Below are 24808 nucleotides of genomic sequence, written 5' to 3' on the forward strand. Positions count from 1 at the left end.
GTGGTCAGTTCACAGCAGTGACATAAATTAATCTTTTCCAATAAGTTTAAATTATACCTTTTATGGTCATTTTTACCTTAAAGGGGTCATATGATACTTTTTTAAAGATCATTATATTGTGTATTTGGTGTAACAGATTATGTTGACATGCTTTAATGTTCAAAAAAAACAGATTATTTTTCAAATACTATACATTAATGTAGGTCCTCTATGCCGCACCTCTCTCAAACGCGTAATTTCCCACAAGGCCACTCCTTCTGACAAGGGCAGACTGCTCTGATTGGCCAACTGACCCAGTGCATTGTGATTGGCCGAACACTGCAAGCACCCATCGCAAATGTAACGTTCCTTTCCATAATCACGGGCTTCATCTTTCAAAATAAAGTTAATAATGTCCTTAGTTTTACCATCAGTTCAAGCCCGAAAGAGGAACAGAGTTCTCATCACCCTACAGCTGTGTGATCATCTCTCTCTCCCTCTCTCTCTGTCTGTCTCTCTCTCTGTCTGTCTCTCTCTTTCACACGGGCACACGCACACAGAAGCACATGCGACGCACAAAACTCTGCATTTGAAGTCAACAGCAAATACTTTAATAATAAAACAGCTGATTCAGAAGCACCAGAATGTTGTTGCAAATTCAGAATTACCTCTTTTCCTAGGTTCACAAAACGGTCATCAATAAAATTACGAAAATCCAACTCATCACCTTACAGTGGCTCGTCGCCCTCCATTATCAGTTGTGCTCGTTCCTGTTGCATGCTGTCAATCTGGCAACCCGCACAAGCATGGAGGAAGACGGAGAAACAACCAGACCTTTGAATGACATGATATTCCTCATTCATGCTGAAAGGTGCAATAGTTGATTGTCTTCAGAAACGTTTTTTATTATACTGGTTGAAAGTCTTGATGGCAATCATTAAGTGTTCTAAATATATATCTGTATATATATATATATATATATATATATATATATATATATATATATATATATTCTGCGGAAGGTGTAGGACCAAGAAATTGTCGTTCCGAGCGTTTTGATTGACTTTCATACCTGCCTGTCAACATATGTATTTGCATACCTTTGCGCAGACAGGATACATCATCAGAGCCTTCACGTAGACTGTGCAGACAGAGCGAGAATGACAGACAAACATCAACCACCTGGTCTTTCTTCCTGTTATTGTAGTACTTCTACTAACTGTATTATAAAGTTTCACCGGTTAATGACATATGATGTATTGTAGTAATGTTGTCTTTGGTGGTCTGGTCATCTGGTCTGAGAGTGTATATGCGTTTAGGGGGTGTGGTTTTGGACGTCGATTGCAGGGAGGGTGGGATGTTCGCTTTCAGTGCTATCAGGCTAAAGTTAGCATTTTACAAGATCTCCTACTGCATCTTTAATGTACTCACTGACGTCACACTGGTCTGCAGGATACATTGTGTATCTAAATCTTTTTTTCATTAATAAGTCTTTTCAAATTCAAATCTTCCTTTTATAGGCAAAATTATAGAAAATGTATTTTTAAATCAGCTAAACAAAACTGGAAAATTTTCAATCTGGTTTCTGACCGCAACACAGCACAGAGACAGCACTCATTAAGATAATAAATCATATTCACTTAAATTCTGATTCTGGCAAAATATCGGTGCTGGTATTACTAGATCTCAGTGCTGCGTTTGACACTGTCGATCATAACATACTATCAGAGAGACTGGAAAACTGGGTCGGGCTTTCTGGGATGGTACTCAAATGGTTCAGGTCATACTTAGAAGGGAGAGGTTATTATGTGAGTCTAGGAGAGCATAAGTCTAAGTGGACGTCCATGACATGCGGAGTCCCACAAGGGTCAATTCTTGCACCGCTCTTGTTTAGCCTGTATATGCTCCCACTAAGTCAAATAATGAGAAAGAACCTATCACAAAGAATTGCCTATCACAGCTATGCTGATGATACCCAGATGTACCTAGCCTTATCTCCAAATGACTACAGCCCCATTGACTCCCTCTGCCAATGCATTGATGAAATGAATAGTTGGATGTGCCAGAACTATCTTCAGTTAAACAAGGAAAAAACTGAAGTTATTGCATTTGGAAACAAAAGATGAAGTTTTCAAGGTGAATGCATACCTTAACTCTAGGGGTCAAACAACTAAAAATCAAGTCAGGAATCTTGGTGTGATTCTGGAGACAGACCTTAGTTTCAGTAGTCATGTCAAAGCAGTAACTAAATCAGCATACTATCATTTAAAAAACATTGCAAGAATTAGATCTTTTGTTTCAAGCCCAGACTTGGAGAAACTAGTTCATGCCTTTATCACCAGCAAGGTGGACTATTGTAATGGTCTCCTCACCGGCCTTCCCAAAAAGACCATTAGACAGCTGCAGCTCATCCAGAACACTGCTGCCAGGATTCTGACTAGAACCAGAAAATCTGAGCATATCACACCAGTCCTCAGGTCCTTACACTGGCTTCCAGTTACATTTAGGATTGATTTTAAAGTACTTTTACTCGTATATAAGTCACTAAATGACCAAGGACTGAAATATATTGCAGATATGTTCACTGAATATAAACCTAACAGAGCACTCAGATCACTAGGATCGAGTCAGTTAGAAATACCAAGGGTTCACACAAAACAAGGGGAGTCCTCCTTTAGTTACTATGCCGCCCGCAGCTGGAATCAGCTTCCAGAAGAGATCAGATGTGCTAAAACACTAGTCACATTTAAATCTAGACTTAAAACCCATCTGTTTAGCTGTGCATTTACTGAATGAGTCTTAAATTCATTTTAAATCATCAGTTTTTAAATTCTTTGTTTCATTTTTGTGATTATAATTTTTTTTATTATTATTATTATACTTTCTTTTATGTAAGGCACTTTGTATTACCATTGTGTATGAAATGTGCTGTATAAATAAACTTGCCTTTCCTTTTTGTGGTTTGACAGTCTGAATGAAGTCTAGGGAAATATCATAATGCACATCGCCCTTTTTTAATCTTTTCACTTGCTCTGTTAGGCTGTTGCCCTGTGTTCATTCTTAAAGCATAATTCCTAGGAAATCACAATTTCCTTTTTTAAATTCAGTTTTCCCTTTTAATCTGACTGGAATCGGTTTAACTGTTTAATTAAATGTCTAATCACTTAAGTTAATAAAACTTGAACTTTTTTTTTTGCAATAATAGGGTCATGTGGAATTAGTTTTTTCAAAACTGTTTTATTTATTTTTTGTGGGTTTATGATGTAATTCAAATGTATTAAAAGTGGTAATCAAATAAAGGCCTAAAACAGTAACTATTTAATTCATCTTTCACAATGTATACAAATGTAAACAAGTTTGACCTGCAACTTGCACAAAAGATTGACAAATGATGGGTGATCCATGTGAGTTCAGCCGCAACGTGGTGTGGCCGTCCTCGTCCAGTGGATTTAATGTTTTTATCTAGTTCACTACGTAAGAGAGAATCTCACAAAAACACTCATGGTAACAGCAGAGTTATATATCACTCCCAAAAACGAAGTACAAATATTTTGCATAAACAAATAGACGCTTACTTCACAAGACTGTTAAGCACACAATTCTCATTGCCATAATGCAAAAAACGTATTCATGTAGCGTGTGGAGGCAAGCATCATCGTTAGGGGCCAGTTGAGAGCAGTGCGACAGGCATGCGTTTCATGACTGTTTCTGCTGCGTAACACAGGACATTAAAGTAACCCACAGACACACACTGGAATGTGCTAAATATCACTGAGGCTGCATTACAGCAATGAACGTCTGGCGGGAAAATTGTCACAATGGTAATAATGCATGTCACCACACAGAAACAAGTAGGCAAAATAGTATTTACCCTTTGATTTTTAGCTATGACATAGACACTTAGATCCAAATATATAAGTGTCTTGTTTAAACGCGTGTTTGTGTAGTTCTTTAATGCTACATCTGAACAACTGCTCTGTCTGCAAACAACCAGCAGAACACAGATGCTAGAGCAAGCAGCCCAATTGGCAGAGCAGACCCACAAACACTTAAACTAACACACACACACACACACACTCAAGAACCTTGTCTTCAAGCAGTGTGTGCCACTGCGCTCCAGCCAGCAGAATCCACGAGGGACCTCTTCTCGCAGCTGAACGAGGAAGACACCTGCGCTCCATCTGAGAACACAAATAACAGCCAGCGTCCCGTTTCTGCTTGACCGCGCGGTCAGCTCCCGCTAACACTGCACACGACCAGCACAGCAGCACAGACACACTGCTTCTTCAGCTAGTTTGTGTTAGAACTAGTGACCGTCTGATGCAGGGTCTTCTGAAGCCAGCACATGAAGAACATCATCTGTCAGCCAAACTGATCAAATATGATGCACATGGTTACAGCAGTGACATCCCGTACTAGTTTCCAGTCAGTAAAGACTGTACATCCTAACATTTGAGATAATCAGCTAGAATTTAAGTTAATAAACTCCAGGATTAGGTTTACAGAGCTTTACATTCAGATTTTGTAGCTAGTAAACAGGTATCTTACAAGCACTTAACATATAGAGTTAAAGATCTGCTGGATTGATAACTAAAGAGTTGTAGGTTTAAATGTAGCAAGTTCTAGTGTCAATAAAGCCAAAACACTATGTGGGACACTTTTTATTATGGATGGGTGCACTTTATTTTATGTCTTTTGGACTGTTGAAAAATAAAACCCATTCACGTTGGGAAGAGCCAGGACATTTTTAAATATAACTCCGATTGGATTCATCTGAAAGAAGAAAGTCATATATATGGCTTAAGGGTGAGTAAATTATATGGCCATTTTAATTTTGGGGTGAACTATCCCTTTAAGGAACACACACACGCACACAAAAAGCTCACAGTAGCAGCAACAGGAACTGGTTTTAAAGACAATATACATGCTCTCTAATACTACAAGATCCCCCAAAAGACAAACTATTAACTACATCTGACCACCCACATGTTAAACACTATTCAACCATCAGCACAGCATTATTAGGTTAACAAACTGATCGACAGCATCTCCAGATTGCAGAAGAGCTGTCCATCTGATGAATCCCATGCAGAGCAAACACATATGACACATATGGTCTGGTAAAGTTAGGCAGCTCACTAGGTTTCGGGACACAGCCCTAGGATACAGTTGCCATAAATAGTGCACAGCACACCGCTCTTAGTAATAAATAAATGCGATTCCTCACCTCGCTCCGGGAAACTCCGGTTGTTCTTTACAGCCGATAGCTGTCAAAGCCTCGCTGTTGCTGGTGTAAGCGGTTAACACGACACCCTGCTCGTCCTGCTGTCGACTCATCTTGAGCGCAACATTGTTGTGTTGGTTTCAGTGTAACTTCGGAAGAAATGCCGCTGATAGAGCTCCGCCTCCGGGCGGCGGCAGGACGACCAATGCGAAGAGTCGCCTGATGAATATTAATCACGCTCACTCACCGAGCCTTGCTGATTGGCTGAAATGCAGACGTTGTTAAATGATTCATGAATATCAACAGAATTACGTAACCCGACACTCCAGGAGTGTTCCTTGGCAACCTACGTGAAGTAATAAATATACATAAGAATATGATTCAAATCAATTCAGGGCGGAGAGACTTTTATTGTTCGAGAGAAAATTCACTGCTCTAAAAAAAAAAAAAAAGAAATCTATACAGTTATAAATTAGATTCCAGTTACCTTCACTGATATTTTGATACAGTTGCACAGAGCATCTATTAATCCCCAGTGATTTACCTATCACAGATACTTAATTATATGTATTAATTTAATGATCTTGGTTACATTAATCAACTATGTCTGATTTTAGACTTAACTTAAATAAAACACAATTTTTTGAGGCTGAATTTCAGTAAAGTTGTTAGCTACATAATGAGATGAATAAAAAAAGCTCTATCACGGCCTGACATTAAAGATAAAATGGTCATGTACTGGATCTCAGACACACCTGTTTAGAGATTTTCCAGTCAAAAATATTCTGCTGAGGTCATTGTTGTACAAATGTACAGTATAAAGTCAACAGCATTCATCAAAAGCTCTGATGCCAATCAGAAGATTTAGTTAATTAACACACATGCATAATACTGAAACCCAATACTGAAAACCTACAGCTAAAACTTTAAGATCTCAGATTTTTGTGGCAGGTTTGAAGGTTGTTCCATTTGCCTGTAATTTGCCTTGTTCCCCGCGGTCCAGACTCTCTGAAGCATGGCCACAGAGGAGTTCAACTGAGCCTGGGGCTGTTTTTAGATGATGTCCACACAGGTTCACTGGAGACCATGATTTATCTCCTCTAGTTCCTCAACACCCTTCAGAACACAATCGAACACGCATATTACCATCACAGCTGTTAGTTCAGCATGTCTGTCTCCGTATGTACAGTGTGTTAGGAGACGGTCAGGTGAAACAGATGCTGCATTGCATTCTGGGTGCTTTCAGAGTTCATCTGCACTGTAGAAACACAGTATGATGCTGTTTGTTCACAAGTATGATATCACACTTCAGACTCTCAGCAGAAGCAGTGGCGCATGTGGGTTTATGTCACATACACTGCAGATTAGGACATAATACTCATGATGTGCTGCTTTCCACAGAACAGCTCTCCTCAACAATAGAGACATCATTCATGTCTGAAGCATGGTGGCTCAATGGTTTGACATCATGGGCAACTCAAACACAGAGCAATGTTTAATAAAGACACAGTGTATCAATTATAATCAACTGCGGATGGAAAAGAGTTTTCAAACAGAACTGAAGACAGATTTGAGCTGTGATACTGCCATCTAGTGCTCAGACTCACATCTGCATGTGCTCTTCCTCTCTGTTTGACACAAAGAACAAACACATCATGAGTTTGCAGCCAGTTTCACCTTCTCCTGTGCTTTATTCAGCAGTCAGAAGAGTAACATGCCCATTTTATAATAATAGTGCATCTCTGATGGCTCCAGTCTTTATCGTTTTTAATATGCTGAAATATTCTTGTGTCAGCACACATCTTGAGAAGTCCCAACCTCGTTTTCATTCCTGTCAAAAAGGAAATATGGTAAAACCCTGACTGATGTCTATAGGGACTCTACAAAAATAGATTAGATTTAAGGATTATGTTTCATTGAACATTTGCTTTAAAAGAGGTTTGCAATTTTTGTGACGTTAGCAAAAATGTTGACATGTTTAAATACATGTGCAAATAACTCCTGATTTGTTTGATTTTATTATTTTCAAGTAATAACCCTTTATTATATGGGGTGGATTAGGGGAACTTTTTACAATTTTGGCGTGTGTATCATATTTCTATATGAAGCCAAAACAATGAATACAAATAATATATCATTATGACATCTCTAAGATGGTCCCTTATTAAATCAGAAGAAATGTTTCAGATATTGTACTTAAAGTGGAAATGTCACGTATCCTTGTGGAAGATGGTTTAATAATGTGTGGTTTTCTAATGTGGGACAGCTCGTGCTCAAATCTGGGACATTACGTTTTGGGTTAAGGATGGTTTAATTTCTACAAAGCAAACTTCACGTTTAACACGCCTAGTTAAATGTTTATAACCTTTTTTTGGTTGATTCATTTAGCAGACCTACAGTGTGTTTGCTGTCTTCATCAGATTGTCTAAACAATAATACAACTATATAACACAGAAATCATATTATCAGAAATCATTCTTTCACTTGGATGTTATGGAGTAAATACAGCTATATCTTCATTTCTGGCTGCAAAGCGACAAAATGTGATCATTTTAAAGGGGGCTGATTTACACCCACTGTAAATATTTTACAAAAAACAAAAAAATGATGGCATTTAACTTTCTTAATACACATTTCATCAGTTGAATGACATGGTATATTTGACTGTCCCACATTAGTCAAAACTGTCCCACTTCTGAAACATCCTTACAGTCTCGAGTCCACTGTTTTAATCATTTTAGAAAATATCCCGAGTCTGAGATATAATGCAGCCCTATCAGATTCAGCTTGAAGTGTTGAAGTGAAGGTAAGCGCCTCTCGAGGAAGGGGAAAAGGTTAAAAGATTAAAAAAAATGGCCCTAAAGGTGTCTCTAAGGAGGGTAAAGGGTTCTTCCAAAGATGAAATTATTTATGCACCATCCACTTGTTGTAAACCTGTATGAGTTTATTTTTTCTGCTGAATGCAAAAGAAGATGTTGGTAACCAACACAATTGATGGCAGCCATTGACTTATTTACATTTATTTACATTCTTCAAAATATCTTTCTTTTGTGTTCAGCTGAAGAAAGAAACTCAAACAGGTTTGGATCAAGAGGATCATTTTTGGGGGTGAACTGTCTGTCCCTTTAATGAATGCAGTACTTCTTAATGAAAAATGGTGAAAATGTAAGCTGATGATTTCCTGGTCTTCCTGTCATGTTGGTGAAACGCTCCAAATGATATCACTTCCTGTGTGTCACAGTTCTATGGAACACTCCATTTCTCTTAAAAGAGGGAACACTGTGTTGTGACACGCTTGCATGAGCAGTCTGCCACACAGCTAGACAACACTTCTGCTAACTACACTAAGATTTAATTTATGTATTTTTCTGTAATGGATTTTATGTCAATCAGATGATTTTATAATTATTGCATTGCTTGTGAAAAACCCCAGTGTTTCCCTGACACTAACAACCAGTTTCACACGAGTGAAGGGTCATCTGCCAGATACAACACGTCTCATACAAGTCTCCATTTAAATTCACAAGGTAGGACACTTCTGCTCTGCTCATCAAACAGCGCTTCTCATTTCTCAGGGTGAAATGGATACAGCCATCTGAAGAATAGACTGAAATGTTATCTGTTCATAGCAGAGGTGTCACTGGCTGCTTCTGCCCGAGCCGCTCAACACATGCTACGCTCCTGGGTTTTTATCACATGCTCATGCTGAATAAGGCATTAATATGTGCTTTCTAAGTACTAATAAGCAGCCAACATACTAGCAATATGCATGTTAATAAGCAACTAATTAATAGTGAGAAAAGTTTTTTTTTTTCAGAAAGTTTACTTTATCTACAAAAAACACCATGTTGTAATGATCCCACATCACATTTCCATTAGCATCATCGAATAAATGAAGGTTTGAGTTGTAGCTGCAGCTTCAGGGAGATAAGAAGTTATTTTTAAAACTGTACGACCACTACTGTGAAGGAAAAGAAGGATTTAGTAATATTTAATAGAGTGTCTGGAAACTTGAGTCACATTTCATTTAGTCTGAATGTCTTTGCAGCATCTAACAGAAGTCTGAAACAAGTGTCACTGATGGGAAAGAAAGATGCACAAACACCCTTCACACGCTTGCCAAAGACAACAGATATAGCGTTTAAGATGAAGACAGTCAGTCAGTTTTCTACACACAGTTTTCTGCGATTCTCTACACCTGTGTGAACATGATGCATCACCAGCTAGTTCAAACACAGAGAGACGTCAGACAAAATGAAGAAAGTGAACAGCATTTGACACACTTCGTCTAATACAGTGAGGTTTTTAAGCATGACTCGAATCTGTAGGGACAGGACTATGAGAAGAGCCTGAACACTTACCAGAGCTGCAGGTAACACACCAGTTTGGTGACCATGACCCGGGTCAGAGGGGCGTCTGAGCCCCTCACTGCAGAACACGCTCCTCTGCTCCCCTGCATCATCTCCATAAATCATTCAGGACATTTTGACACCAGGAGAGAATCCCCAGACACAGGATACCTGTCGCAGGACTGAAGGGCTTAGGCACTTATTGACATGTTTGTGTCGAATCTGTCATTTCAATGTATTAAGCATATCAGATACCCTGTGTCTGAAAGAGCTGATCATGTGTTGAATCCGAGATCACAGATTAAAGCAGAACATGGACTGATCTATCGTGATACAGCGGCCTGTTCCTGAGGAACTGATAAAACCTGATGCACTTAATCCAAAGCGATTATAGGAGAGCAGCTGTTCAGGATTAGAGCAAACTCCAACTGCACGACATCTATAGTTCCTCTTCTAAAACATGTCCAGCTTACGTTACACCACAAACTCTAGAGAGACACAACAGAGTTTCATTGCCTGTCGATCTTTCGTATTGTGACAGGTTTAGCTTCTCTTTGATAAAGGTCTGTTAATTATCCTCAGTAGTGAGTCTCTTTATTCAGTTCAAACCAGTATGAATGCTGCCATGATGTGCAAATACGTCACTTTATTCTCTCATATTCTTGTCTCACGAAAATAATTTTGAAATATGTCTCAGGCATTGTTTCTGAGATTTCCTCTTAAAGACTCACCTAAAGAAAACATGTCCAATAAAATATCAAAAACAACTCATAATGCTTGCAACTATTGTCTGCAGACTTAATTTAATTAAGCTATCACGCAAATGTTCGTTTGTAGGTTTGGATAAACTTGTATTTGCTATAAATTATGGCAAATTATTCGTTTGATTGATGCCTGAGACTGAGGAACGCAGTCAACACTATGATTTGGCAAAATAGTACAAGAAGATTTTTTGGTAAGACATTAGAATACTGTTCTGTTGTTAATGGTTCATAATTAATCTGAATAATGCATCATCTATAATTAATTCCCGACCTGAGTAGGTTACTTACAAACTGTAGTCCATTACAGATCACATGATTTTAGTTAAGTCATGTATTCTGAGTACTTTTTAGATTATAGTTTTAGGTTACTTTTTACCCAACTTCTTAACTCAACATACCATTCGTAAACAATAATGCAATTCATAATTATTTGTTTCAAACATAGTGTTTTTCACTATTCAGAAGCATGCATCATTAATCAGCTGTCAGCAAACATGTCCAGCCAGCAATCAAACACTACTGATTTTGAGGATCTTTTAAGATTCGGCCAAATCATGGCCAAAATCATACAGAGAGTATATATGACTTAAACATCAGAGAAAACTTTCAGATGAAAATTTTGAAGTTTTAATCCAAATCATTTGACATACAGAAAGTGAAGCAAATGTAAACTTGCATGTAATCACAGACAATCATTTTTGCATCCGAGTCAAAATCCACTGGACTATTGTGAGATTTTTACCGTATGATGTCACAAAAGGCCACCAAAATAAACTGATTTACTGGAATTACTTCATCAGCACGAACAGACAAAATATTGTTTAGGAATAACAAAACCTTTACAAACTACTTATGATGTAAAAAAGAAATAAAAAACTGAGAAAATTCGTCCTTGTAGATGTTCCACAGCGTGTGTCAGAAATTCTGCAGATCTGCAGGATGCACAAAATTACTTCTGAAGAGTCTGTAAGCCAGGAGCTGGCCGCCAAAGATCATCATCAACAACCCTGAGCCTGCAGGAGAGCAGAGAGACAGACTGTCAGCGCTTCAACACACACACACCACACACTGAGCTTGTGCTCACTATCACACCTAATCACTTTCTTCATAGTATCATTTACAAATGCTATTTGGCCATTATTTATTTTCTTGCTTTTATATTCTATATGTCCGTTTGATTGAGTTTGTGTGATGCCAAACTATATGACAGAAGCTAAAATTACATCTGTTTTTTGGCGCCAAAACTGAAAGCTTTTCCAAAAGAGAGAACTTACCAAGAGCAATCCACCAATGCTCTGTCGAGGGAAAATCAGCCATAACTGAAACCAAAATCATTTATATAATAAATATCAATTATATAATAAATATTCAAATTAAATGCAACGAATCACATCTATCAATCATCTATCGATCATTCAAAGACATTTGCCTACATTATTATGCCATGCAAATAAAGCATTGAACCATCATGACCATGACCATCACTCGTCACGTCATGTGCTAATTGTTAGTTTATGCACACGTCCTTCAGACAGCCGATATCACTGTTCTTTAAACATAATTACTTAGTAAGCTTTATGCCATTTTCCAGAACTGCAACACAAGTTTACTGTACATAATTCTGTGCATTCACTAATCTACAGGTGCTGGTCATATAATTAGAATATCATCAAAAAGTTGATTTATTTCACTAATTCCATTCAGAAAGTGAAACTTGTATATTATATTCATTCATTACACACAGACTGATATATTTCAAATGTTTATTTCTTTTAATTTTGATGTTTATAACTGACAACTAAGGAAAATCCCAAATTCAGTATCTCAGAAAATTTGAATATTGTGAAAAGGTTCAGTACTGAAGATATCTGGTGCCACACTGTAATCAGCTAATTAACGCAAAACACCTGCAAAGGCCTTTAAATGGTCTCTCAGTCTAGTTCTGTAGGCTACAAAATCATGGGGAAGACTGCTGACTCGACAGATGTCCAAAAGACGACCATTGACACCTTGCACAAGGAGGGCAAGACACAGAAGGTCATTGAAAAAGAGGCTGTGTGTTCACAGAGCTCGGTGTCCAAGCACATTAATAGAGAGGCGAAGCGAAGGAACAGATGTGGCAGAAAAAAGTGTACAAGCAATAGGGATAACCTCATCCTGGAGAGGATAGTGAAACAAAACCCATTCAAAAATGTGGGGGAGATTCACAAAGAGTGGACTGCAGCTGGAGTCAGTGCTTCAAGAACCACTACACACAGACGTATGCAAGACATGGGTTTCAGCTGTCGCACTCCTTGTGTCAAGCCACTCTTGAACAACAGACAGCATCAGAAGCATCTCGCTTCAGAAAGGACTGGGCTGCTGCTGATTGGTCCAAAGTTATGATCTCTGATGAAAGGGTCCCAGAGTCTGGAGGAAGAGAGGAGAGTCAAACGATCCTCGTTGCTTGAGGTCCAGTGTAAAGTTTCCACAGTCAGTGATGGTTTGGGGTGCCATGTCATCTGCTGGTGTTGGTCCACTGTGTTTTCTGAGGTCAAAGGTCAACACAGCCTTATACCAGGAAGTTTTAGAGCACTTCATGCTTCCTGCTGCTGACCAACTTCATGGAGATGCAGATTTCATTTTCCAAAAGGGCTTGGCACCTGCACACAGTGCCAAAGCTACCAGTACCTGGTTTAAGGACCATGGTATCCCTGTTCTTAATTGGCCAGCAAACTCGCCTGACCTTAACCCCATAGAAAATCTATGGGGTATTGTGAAGAGGAAGATGAGATATGCCAGCACCTTTAATTCATTCAAACACAACAGCATACTGGTCAACTGGATTCACAAAAGGAGCTGAAAGTGAAACAAACCAGCTGAGGTTGTGCAGTATACTAACTTTTTTTTTTTTGGTTTCACTCAGACTATAGTGTGAGGCTGTCAGCGCTGTCAGTGTTGAGTGGGTGAAGATGTTTTTCTGCTAATGGATGTTATTCAATAGAATCTGTGGCTCTCAAACCTCTGATGTATTTATAAGACTGCAGCATGAAAGTACTGCACTGACAGAGACACATCACGTTTATCTAGCATACTCGTCTCATATGATCAGGAAATGTTCACTTGTTTAAGGTCAAACGAACCAAAATAGAAAATGGTGACTTTTTCTTCTTTTTGAGTTGAATTAGTTGGAGTTGAACACACCTGAGCCTTAAATCTGTGTTTGGTGCAAGCACATCAGCTTCTGTTCAATGACTATCGTGACCAAGTAAAGCCAGTAAACTTGGTAACTTGGATGATACACACATAAAGGACACCAGAAAGGAGTATGAAAGCCATTCCAAGTGAATTACCAGAAGTCCATCCATTCAGATGAGGATAAACAGTTGATTTAAACACTTCACGGCTCATAATAACTCACATTATTATAATCAACTGTATTATGAGTAAGTTTTATTGGCTTCCAATGCAAGGACATTTCTGTACACTAGTAAACAAATAAAAAAAGCATATGCCAAGATTGATTTAATACATATTAAATTTCATACTAACTATACTTCAAATCCATTTACATTTTTTGACATATCACTTAAGAATTACTGATATAAAGTATAAATATAAAATATAAAGTTTACGGGAAGTCGTGGCCTAATGGTTAGAGAGTCGGACTCCCAATCGAAAGGTTGTGAGTTCGAGTCCCGGGCCGGCAGGAATTGTGGGTGGGGGGAGTGCATGTACAGTTCTCTCTCCACCTTCAATACCACGACTTAGGTGTCCTTGAGCAAGGCATCGAACCCCCAACTGCTCCCCGGGCGCTGCAGCATAAATGGCTGCCCACTGCTCCGGGTGTGTGCTCACAGTGTGTGTGTGTGTTCACTGCTCTGTGTGTGTGCATTTCGGATGGGTTAAATGCAGAGCACAAATTCTGAGTATGGGTCACCGTACTTGGCTGAATGTCACTTCACTTTCATATTTCTTTATTGCACAATGCAATTTTTTTTTTTATGTCTTTAAATGCAAGACAGTTAAAGTGTACCTGAAGCATACTTGCACTAGTTCCGCTTTAACAAAATCAAACAAACTTCTGTATTTATTTAGTTGGACTTTAACACTACTTTTTTTTTCACTAATGATTTTTGTGTGTCTTTTAAAAACTCTGGGATGAGAGATGGAAATTTGATTTGCACCCATAATGTTCCTATCAGGCATTTAGGTTATTTGATCAAACTGATTTGGCCAAATATGTCAGATGTCAGGTCTTCAGCTTATGTTCTCACCTGCTATGGTCAAAGCGATGTGCAACAGTGTGACAGTGATGGCGTAGTCCCACACACACTCCTCCACGATCCACGCGAATATCAGACCGCCCAGAACATACGTCACCTCTGTGGAGATCACACTCACTGCACAACACACGTATGACAGCCAACCCACAACACAACATAACATGTTCAATACTGCACAGGGTTAGTAGCAGCAAAACGTCTCCAATCATTGCAATGCACAGTGATCATAATGATACATAATCCAGAGTTTGTATGACTATAAGTGAAACTCTTGAGCTAGTGTTGAGTTGAATGCAGCTTTACACAACACAGAGTATCTACTTTACATTTGAAGCCAGCCTACCTAAATATTTGGGGCTTTGCCATGATGGTTGAGTGGTGTAGTCAAAGGGTGCTAACAAGCTGTCCACCTCCTCCACCCTGAAAACAGCAAACAAACAACAAACACCTAAAGAGCCTGAATTAATCCCGCTTTTAGCTTTTCAAATCAAGAATGGGATGATGCTATCATGTTAATAGGTTTTATGACTGCAATAAAGTTTACTGAAGAAAAAATAACACAATCTCACTGCAATTCCTAACTATTTTGTCTTGCTGAATTTGTGGCTAATTTATAATTTTTTTAATATTTTTTTAATGAGATCAGGCTAAAAAAAAAACACATGGCGAATGAGAGTTAAATGCAATGCGCAACACAAACTGATCCTGCTTTACTACAGTCAATATTGTGCTTATTTTAGATCGCTAAATTTAGGATCCAGAGTTTTCATTACAGTAACCCAACCAGGATTATTCTAGATAAATAAAACTAAAATTAAAACCACTAAAACCACATTTTCATTATTTTAAATAAAATAAACAATACTTTTCAAAGCAACATTTCTTGCTTTAATTGAATTTAATTGAGTTAAATGTACTACAATAACCAAAACTAAAATAAAAATGAATACGAAACTAAAGACATATTTATAAACACTAAACATGAAAGAAGCACAACAAAATAACTAAATCTTGAACTACAATTAGAAATGTTTAAGAAACAAAGTTTTTATATATATATAAAGTACATATAAATACACACACACAGTTAAGTATAAATGAGAAAGAGTTTTATATATATATTTAACAGCCTCTCAGTTATGCTAAACTAACACTGAACCCAACAAAGTACCAAAAATGTTACTCGTACATTAAAAGAAGAAATGTCTAACCCTTAAAAACCTGCATAGGCCCAACAATATTCTAATTAATAACATGATGAACTGTTCTTGACTTGAACAGGAGAACTGACCATTTTTGTGAATGCATATCAAGAACAGCTGCAGTGATTTGAATATAACAGTCCACGGGATTAAAATTGTTGAGAAATACTGACATAGACTTTTTTTCTGTATTACAGGAAGTCATTAGACACATCACCACATAAGAGGACAATCTCACCTGAGGATGCCGATGCAGAGACTGACCACGATATAGTAGAGCGAGTAGAAGCACAGCATACACATCAACAGGTTCTGAAGAACAGCCTGACGACAAGCACACAACACAACCACATCAGTCTTCGCATTATCAATCAAACATGATCTTTCAGCATAGAGGGCTGAGTTATTCCTGTAGTGGTCTCTGTTATTCAGCCTTCACTGCTGTAAATGAAGAATGCTTCAGACTAGTCTATCAGACTTTACCCAGGTGTCATGGGGCTTGCTGTTGATGGGCAGGTGTTGTCCATGGCGTCTGATCAGCGTGGTCCCACAGCACCGGCAGCAGTAGTCCAACAACATGAATGGCCAGCGATTCTCAGATCGGCGCTCTCGCAGGTAGCATAAGACTGAATCAGTGCATCTGTCATGGCCGCTCTTAATAAGATTAGCAATGCTTCTGTAAATCTGTACAGGATAACGCCCAGCTCCAGGCCCGGGCTACACTAACTAATTACCCACACACACTAAAAATACTCCTGGTTAAGTAAGACTGTGCTAGATTGGTTTCTGTTTTGCAGCAATGCTAAAATTTTAGTAGATTTCAGATTAACACTGTGCACTCAGTTCCAGCTGCTCTCTTATTTAACACTGATTCAGATCATCATTTCATTAGATGAGAGTTCAGTGCATGAACTGTGTTCCCATTGACATGATCCCTACACAGTGTTCACTGCTCCCTACTCCTGAGCACAGGATATCTGTTCAACTTCACAACATACGGACTACCTGACAAACAACTATCTGTAAGTTTGATTACATAAAGTGCAAATGATTATATAGTTAAGGCCTGAATAACACTTCTAGTAAGAGTGCAGGCATAAATAACACTTGTGTCACAAATTGCACAATAAATAAATAAATCCAGCTCTAGACTGCTTGGTTGGCCAACCAAAAAAAAACATAATTTAGAGTTTAACCAGAAATCTGAGATGAATTCTACTCTGTGCTCAGGGTCAGAAAATAAAAGTGTGAAGTGCATTAATTTACACAAGTCAAGTGCACTGAACAGTTAAACAGACTTTCAGGAGATGAAACCCACTCGTTTACGCCTTAACTCAGTGTAGTAGGCTATATGTTTCAGTTGAATAGCATCTAGTGTTGTTCTAAACAGCTTAGTTTAGTGTTATTTTGTAGCCTACATCTGTAAAGCGGTGTATGGTGGTGTTGACACAGTGTTGCGTCGAGCTGAATCTGTGTGTAGTTCAGGGTTATTGTGTGGCTCTGTACAGAACAGTTCAGACCGGAGCAGTGCTGATCGCCTCACGTCAGATTTCTCCAATAAAACCCTAGTCAACACTCGAGAGTTTGCTCGTTTGTATTTACTGAGACGTTTCTGTACATTGTGAAAGCATGGGTTCCACGCATTAATTTATTTTTAGCAGCAATTTAACAGCAATGGCGATGTTTCGTGGCGTCCGAGCACGTCCCCGCGCGATAAAAGCGCCGCGCGCGCGTGTCGCGGGGGGTCGGCGGCGCGGTGAGCGCGCGCGACGTCGTCGAGATCCGTCGGAATTGTTTCAGCGCAAAACTTTCGATATTGTGATGATGGGCTGCGCGCATGCGCACTGGAGTCATCCTGGCCAATTTCTCAGCACTCGTGGGAGAATTTGGGTAAGAAACAGACAAATTAAAACACTCGCACGCTACAATAAACTGCTTGTGCAGCATTTTATACTCTTTAATAATCCTTTACGCGCCGTCTTAGACTCTCGCGGGAGGTTTAATGCGTAGCAATAATAATGAAAGTTAGATATAAAGTAGAAAACGCCTGGACGTGTCATCAATAATATGAGCAGCAGGAAGAGAGTAAGAAATAAAGAATAACGCGCATGAATGACTCTCAGAATAGACGCAGTCGATAGGAAGGATCAAAGTGTGCATGTGCGGCTGATGGCAGGAATAAATCACATGTTTATCTGTGTGTGTGTGTGTGTGTGTAGAAGAAGGCTCCTGAAGGCTGGGAACGACAGGAACTGCTCTTGCGAAACAAAACATGTCTGGATCACCTCTGCGATCGGCTCAATCACTCACTTTAATGTCATTGATCAGCAATAATGTCGCGATCCGCCAGGCCCCTGTCTTTCAATTATATAGTGAATTTAATTCCTGCTCCGCCATTTTGAGAAACTGCCTTTAAAACACATTAAAGAAAAGTGTTTTAATATCTGACCCTGTGCCGTGTGAAATATGTCATCGCAGCTCATCTTCGTCGATGTTTAGAGGGAAATATTACGAGCTGAATCATTTCACCGCTTTCAGAGGAAACTATTTAATACAATATAGCTGCAAGCAAGAAATACACAGAAATAAAAGCCAGAAAACGCGTTTCACAGAAAAACACACGGTGGAAAATTAACATGCATTTTATTTTATCATCATCACCATCGTCGTCTTCAAATTTGATCTAAATCATTACTTAAATTATTATTACTTATATATTGTACTTTACACAGAAAAGTAAAGCATTTGCACGGAAATTGTAAATATCTGTTGAGAAAATGAACTTCGTTTAATTATATAACGTATCAAATATCTATAAATACCAACTGCAGCAGTGAAATATGTTTCACGTCCGGATATGTGACTCTGCATTTAATGCGAAACCGTGTTAAAATGTATCAAAACACGCAATGCGCACACACTATCCTGTAATACGTAACAATATTACGAGAATTTCGTTTTGATTCATTGTTGAACAGAAGCTTGAAAGTTTCCAGCGCCGCGGATGAAGGACGAGCGACAGCGCTCTCTGCTGGCGGCGCCGGGACTCACACACGTGCGCGAGGCATCATGCGGCACACACACACAGTAACACAATACACACAAACACAATACACACACACACTCACACAAAACACACTAACACAATACACACACAAGACACACTAACACAATACACACTCACACAATACACAAACACACTAACACAATACACACTCGCACAATACACACTAACACAAACACAAGACACACACATTAGCACATGCACATGCATGCATGCACACACACAAACACACACAAAATACTCACATTAACACAATCACATAATACACACAAACACAAAACTAACACACACACATGCTTGCATACACACGCGCACACACACATACTGTATGTCTGGGCCATATTTTCCCCAAAAACTACAGAGAAATACATTTTATGTCAATTTAGTGATCTCAAAAAAGGCTTAATTTTTTCTGGATTGCTCATACTAAAGTTACCCTAACCCTAACCCCAAATCCTGTCTAGTGAGTAAAGCCTGTGTGCTTGGCTATTACACGGTGTTCCTCAGATGTGATGGAGTCGTCGGGCCCGAGCACAGAGTTTGATGTGTACGGGGCGATGGACTGGAAGGACGGAGTGGGAACACTGCCTGGCAGCGAGCTCAAGGTTAGCACATACATATAGACCTTTATTATGAAGCTAAACATGAGCGGTGTACTGCATCACATCTTTATGATGTTTTAATAATGGTCTGATGGTCGTCTTGTAGGAGTGTGTAGGTTAGTTGTGTACATTCAGTGTGTGTGTGTGTGTGTGTGTGTTTTAGTTCCGGGTGAATGAGTTTGGGGTCCTGGAGGTCATAACGGACGAGATGGAGGAGGAGAGGGGCAAGAGAGCTCACGCCATCACCACATGGAGCGTCCCCACTGCACACGAGGGTAACACCACCATTACTGTCCTCCTGATTACTGTTTCTAACTAGTGTTACACGTCTGAACATCCTGCTCATAGCATGGTAAAGATGAGTGGATTTATTCTTAAGAGGGCTGGAATGAATCGTGGGATTGCCATTTTCCCTTAATTACACAGTAACATAATTTAACAGAAGAGACAGTGAATCAGGAAGGAGTCAAATGAACAGAGAAAAGGCTCATTTTCACAGCGATTACATCTGATCATGTTAGTGCGAGTGAACAGATAAATGTTTTAAAGTATTGTTTCAGTGTATATACCAAAGTAAAATGTAGATGTAAACTAGCTGTAGTGATCTGACACTTAAAGTACACATATTACACTGTCATGAACTAAAATAAGTATTGAAATGGTACATACCACTAGTATGTTATTTTTTATATAATTACTATTAAATCAAGGTAATTGGAAAATATCCTTGACCTTTTCCTAAGTTTTTTTTTAACATAATGAACTAACACACTTCTTAGCTGTAGAAGTAGTGTCATTGATTGACAGGGGAGCAGATATAGGTCAGATTATGGTCATAGTCACTATGATAAGTGACCTGGCAAGAAGGTCCTCCGCAGACTTACATTTGACTTGGTAATTGGTCAGTAATGTTATCAGGTCGAGGGTCAGTCAGTCAAGAGTTCAATTTTGTGTTGATTTTCCTCAGCTCTCTCCGAGGAGCCGTCGTGGGCCCAGCGAGGCCTCGTGTGTGTGCGCTGTAACAGGAAGGGCTCGGTGGTGGACTTCCTGTCTGACGGGCTTCACTGCAGTGAGCGCTGTCTTCAGCAGGAGCAGCAAGAGTAAGTCACTGTCTCTGCTGATCACACGTGGTGTTAGTGAGGAGCTGAGCCACGGTTCAATGTGCTGCAACTGTTTGAAGTTTCAATGAAATATCTGTGTTACTTTTCAGAAACGTTATTTTCCCATGTATTGACTGGCTCCTCTGTTCTCTCGTGATGAGAGAGATCAGCCTGAGGTTTATTCAGTTCACTTTCAGTGTGGAAGGGCCTTTACAGCTGCCAAAAATATAACACTTGGGTTTTTTGTTATTCAAAAACAATTAAGCAAGCCCAGCTTAGGTGACAAAATGTAACTCAAAAGTAACATAATGCATTATTTTACATAAAAAGGGACTAAGTAACACAATTAGTTACTTTTATGGAGTATCGCGATATTGTGATGCATTACTTTTAAAAGCATCTTTCCCAGCACTGAAGTGATCAGATGCACCATTTTCATCTGCTGCGCCGAAAAACAGCTCAAAGACTTGCTAATTTCATGACACCTATTAGTAGCGTACCAGCCCAGTTTCTCTGTCTGAACATTTAACTGTTCATTTCACTTTAAAGTTAAGCATAAACTTAATGAACTGCAATTTAAAAAACACTAAAAGTCCATTATATTTCACTAATTACACTACTCTTGCTCTAAACACTGTCACGTTGTTTTTATTCTGGTGATATCTGATAGAAACAGATGCTAGTGTTATTAGCGTTTCATATCCCTCTCACAGTGTGATGGTCTCAGTCCGGGGTTTCTGAGGGGCTTTAAAAGGTTGTAAAAAGTATACATTTTCCCTTCCACAAACGAAGGCTTTAAAATGGTCTTAAATCTGAACAAAAAGTCTTAAATTCATAAACAATAAATGCATTGCATGCATTGCTAAAAATGTATGTGTTTTTCAGTATTTTTGATTGTTTTTAAATACAGACATCTAAACATCCTTAAATCAAGACACATATTTCAGATGCTAAATTAAAAAAATAAGTTTTGTTTACTGAGAAATTGAACAAAATTAAGTGAGTTTGTTTAAAACAGGAACAAATATTTGTCAACATGGAATGAAAACTTGTTTTTTCTTTGAATTAAGTAGATTTTTTGAGACAATTTTTAGATTCATTTTGATAAATTTGATAGAAAACCGGACTTTTCATTTTCTGTAAATGTTTAAAGTAAATGTATTTTGATTTAAGTATCTTTAGACATATGCACTGGTTCTGGACAGATGTGGTCCATTTCCGAGGAGAAGCATGCTTACAAGTGATGGCTGGTGACAAGGCTCGATGCCGACCGGCGGGAAATATAGAATGCAGAAATCGATGACCAAGCGGGCGGTGGTGGCTTTGTGGGACGCTTGCTACGGGCAGTTGTACGTGAAGTTGGACACCTCTGGAGGCGCCAACAGTATCTATCGTCTTGCACATGCTCACCATCGAGCCACCCAAGATATTGGCCAGGTCGTCCAAATCAAGGACGCCAACCATCAGGTCCTCCGCGTTCCGCTCGCCATCCTCCATCATTGCAGTGCGTAATTTAGGGATATCAACAGCGCAGAATTTCTGCACCCGCCCATACCAAGCGGGAAACCAGTGCCCGTCCCCATCCCTCCAATTACCATCTAGGAGATGGTGAGAGCGATTGAGAAAATGAAGGAGAAATGGAAAGGTTTCGGGCCCCCAGTGATATTCCAGTCGAGACGTGGAAAACAATGGGCCGAGGTGGGGCCGAACTGCTCCCTGCCGATGGTGCTGTTCCCGAAGGATGGACGACGAGCACCGCAGTGCCCATCTGGAGGAAAGGCAAGGGCGACGTCTCCGAGTGCACCAAATACTGGCCAATTCGCCTCCTCTGCTACGCCATGAAGATCTTCCACTGTGGGACATTATTATGACCTCACCAAACAGTGTGACTTCGTCAGTGGGCTTAGTATGACGGATGTCATCTATGCACTGCATCTTCTCGTCAAGCGACATCGTGAAAAGAACAAGACTGTCCACCTTGCCTTCCTCAATCTGAAGAAGTAATTCAATCGTATCCTGCACGACCTGATCTGGCATTCGTTTCGGTCCCATGTTGTCCCCAAGGCCTAATCGACTGGGTGACGATGCTTTAACACCGCACCACCAGTGTCATCCGATATCTTTGTCGGCGTCCACCAGGGATCTGCCCTCTCACCCCTGTTCTTCATCACATGCATGGATATGATGATGGCGCGCCTGATCCAACAACCACACCCTTGCACATTGTTGTTCAATGACGATGTCTGCCTCGTGGATGAGGCCTGCCAGTAGCTCCAACATCAAATGCAGCAATGGTCGAACCGACTCGACGTGAACAGCATGCGGCTCAGCATCAGCAAGACTGAGTACCTGGAAGCTGGCATGAAGACAGATGGATCCATCGCTATTAATGGCCATGCCCTGAAGGAAAGTGCCAAATTCAAACATCTCGGGCTCACTGATCTCTGCGCATGGCGACTCGTTGCCTGATGACCAAGCATGCATCAATGCTGTGTGGCTCAAATGTCAGCAAGTGACGGGCGTGCTTTGCAATAGGAAGAAACAGATCCACCTGAGGTTGAAGATATACAAAATGGTTGTGCGCCCCGTCACATTGTATGAATCTGAGTGCTGGCCTGCTACAGCCACCACGAAAACACAATGCACGTGCAACCTGCGGCATCGCAACTGTTGTGCCAGTTGGTGGACATTTGCACTATGACAAAAATACTGATCACTTTTTTGCAATAAGTTGCATCAGCAGTTGCAGTAGAAGTTATTTCTATATTCTTGTGTTTAGGAGCAGAGTGATTCAAGTGATTCAAAAAGTAATGGAGATCTCTTGTAAATTGTATTTTTTAAAGTTTAAAGTGTTGCTAATACAACTCTTATGTTCTGTAGACATTAACTTGTTCATTCCACCTAAGATTTATTACTTTGTTTTAGAAATGTCTTTTAAAATGTCTTAAAGGTACCTTTCTAAATTTGCACAAAAACTCTTTTTTTGCTTGCACACATATACACACACACACACACACACACACACCCCAGTCACATACCCAGTTTATTCTCTGCATCACCATAAGCATAACTTACTGGAATTTATTGAGTTCTCACAAGCTCTGGTAATGTGCATATGGCGATACATTGGCGACTCTGAAAATCTCACTTGCACACTGAATACATATCTGACAGCTACAGCTCACTAAACCCGTGCTTGGGCTGTACTGGGATCAGTTGAGTATAGTGACGTGTGTGTGCGGCTTGAGGGAGCTGATCTGAGCTGCAGTTCTCATGTGTTTGTTTGTGAGCACTGGGAAGCACACTTGCATTGACTGACCTCTCACACTGGTTCGAAAGAGCATTACAATTTAGTGTGTGTTTAGAATGGAATCCACACTGCATACAGAGTGATATAATAATGATATAAGAATGATTCTCTCTGATCAAATGAGTCAAGAAGGAAATCGCATGCAGTATGGCTTCTGGAGCATGTGTTCACAGAAAAGTAAGGTCAGCTTGAGTGCAATGTAATGTTGTACACACAAGGTCTCCAGCGCAGTCGCTGAAAGCCTACAAATGACAACTGTCTCAAAAGATCAAATAATGGCATTCACGTCTTTTTATTTATTGTTTTGTCTTGTTGGAAAAACTTGCACACATACAGAAGTGAAATTCCCTTAGCCATAGTAAAATCACTGTAACACACAGCCTTGTGTGGCCTATTGCTGTTGTAAAACAGCAATGTGACATGAGACCAGAGCCGGATTATCCATAAGGGCACTTGGACCAGTGCCCAGGGGCACCAACCATTCACAACAACTGGGGGGCACCACATGACACAAGCTTTAAAAATATTTTTCGTAAATTGTTTTATTATTAACTTGAAATTCTTGAAAGACCATACATAACTCGTTTATGAACACTAACTTAACAACAACAATAATAATAATAAATTATAAATAAATAAAGATTACATGACCACTATCAGTCCCCCCCTTCCGTCCCCAATCTGTCAGAGTTGAGTTGGTCAACAACATGTACGCGAAAATGTGTCATTTTTGTAACGGCAACAGAAAATGAATCAAAATGGACAGACGTCAATTGAGTGGTTTTGCAAAAAGAAAGTTAAAGAAAGACAAGGACGCTAGACGTTTAGCTACAATTCAAAATGTTCCAGGGATCGAAAGTTTTTTTTAAACGAGTGAAGAATGAGCTCAGGACGACAAGGACACAGAAGCGATCGACTGCACTGTTTACCATTGAATCGGACTTGGTCA

The 24808-nt window shown here is 39.5% G+C and overlaps 3 protein-coding genes across 3 annotated transcripts in view; 1 reads left to right on the plus strand and 2 right to left on the minus strand.

Annotated features, from left to right (window-relative positions):
- LOC132092011 (rho GTPase-activating protein 18-like) overlaps positions 1 to 5371 on the minus strand; it is a 34324-nt gene extending 28953 nt beyond the window's left edge. The window contains exon 1 of the mRNA XM_059498056.1: positions 5207 to 5371. Coding sequence (XP_059354039.1) covers positions 5207 to 5316 — 110 coding nt within the window. The 5' untranslated portion in view covers positions 5317 to 5371. The remainder of the gene's footprint in view (positions 1 to 5206) is intronic.
- Positions 5372 to 10976: 5605 nt separating this feature from the next.
- Positions 10977 to 16715, minus strand: tmem244 (transmembrane protein 244). The gene is made up of 6 exons (XM_059498027.1): positions 16267 to 16715; positions 16022 to 16107; positions 14925 to 15001; positions 14573 to 14698; positions 11591 to 11635; positions 10977 to 11329 (listed from the first exon to the last, which is right to left on the minus strand). Exons 1-6 carry the CDS (start codon positions 16360 to 16362, stop codon positions 11232 to 11234), a joined length of 528 nt encoding a protein of 175 aa, XP_059354010.1. The 5' UTR covers positions 16363 to 16715; the 3' UTR covers positions 10977 to 11231.
- Positions 16716 to 17374: 659 nt separating this feature from the next.
- The window catches only part of LOC132092804 (lethal(3)malignant brain tumor-like protein 3), a 63844-nt gene continuing 56410 nt past the window's right edge, over positions 17375 to 24808 (plus strand). The window contains exons 1-4 of the mRNA XM_059499221.1: positions 17375 to 17673; positions 19312 to 19452; positions 19613 to 19741; positions 20431 to 20549. Of these exons, the coding sequence (XP_059355204.1) occupies positions 19360 to 19452; positions 19613 to 19741; positions 20431 to 20549 (341 nt within the window). The 5' untranslated portion in view covers positions 17375 to 17673; positions 19312 to 19359. The remainder of the gene's footprint in view (positions 17674 to 19311; positions 19453 to 19612; positions 19742 to 20430; positions 20550 to 24808) is intronic.

The sequence above is a fragment of the Carassius carassius genome, chromosome 18 (assembly GCF_963082965.1).
Source record: "Carassius carassius chromosome 18, fCarCar2.1, whole genome shotgun sequence".
NCBI classification, from domain to species: domain Eukaryota; kingdom Metazoa; phylum Chordata; class Actinopteri; order Cypriniformes; family Cyprinidae; genus Carassius; species Carassius carassius.

Bases quoted from the DNA above. Each gene is read 5' to 3' on its own strand.
- tmem244 (XM_059498027.1), bottom strand. From the start codon at position 16,362: ATGTTGTTGGACTACTGCTGCCGGTGCTGTGGGACCACGCTGATCAGA. The intron at 14,699-14,924 runs GTAGGCTGGCTT...TGTGTTGTGCAG, and splicing joins GCAAAGCCCCAAATATTTAG to TGAGTGTGATCTCCACAGAG. The intron at 11,330-11,590 runs GTAAGTTCTCTC...GCTCTCCTGCAG, and splicing joins GCATTGGTGGATTGCTCTTG to GCTCAGGGTTGTTGATGATG.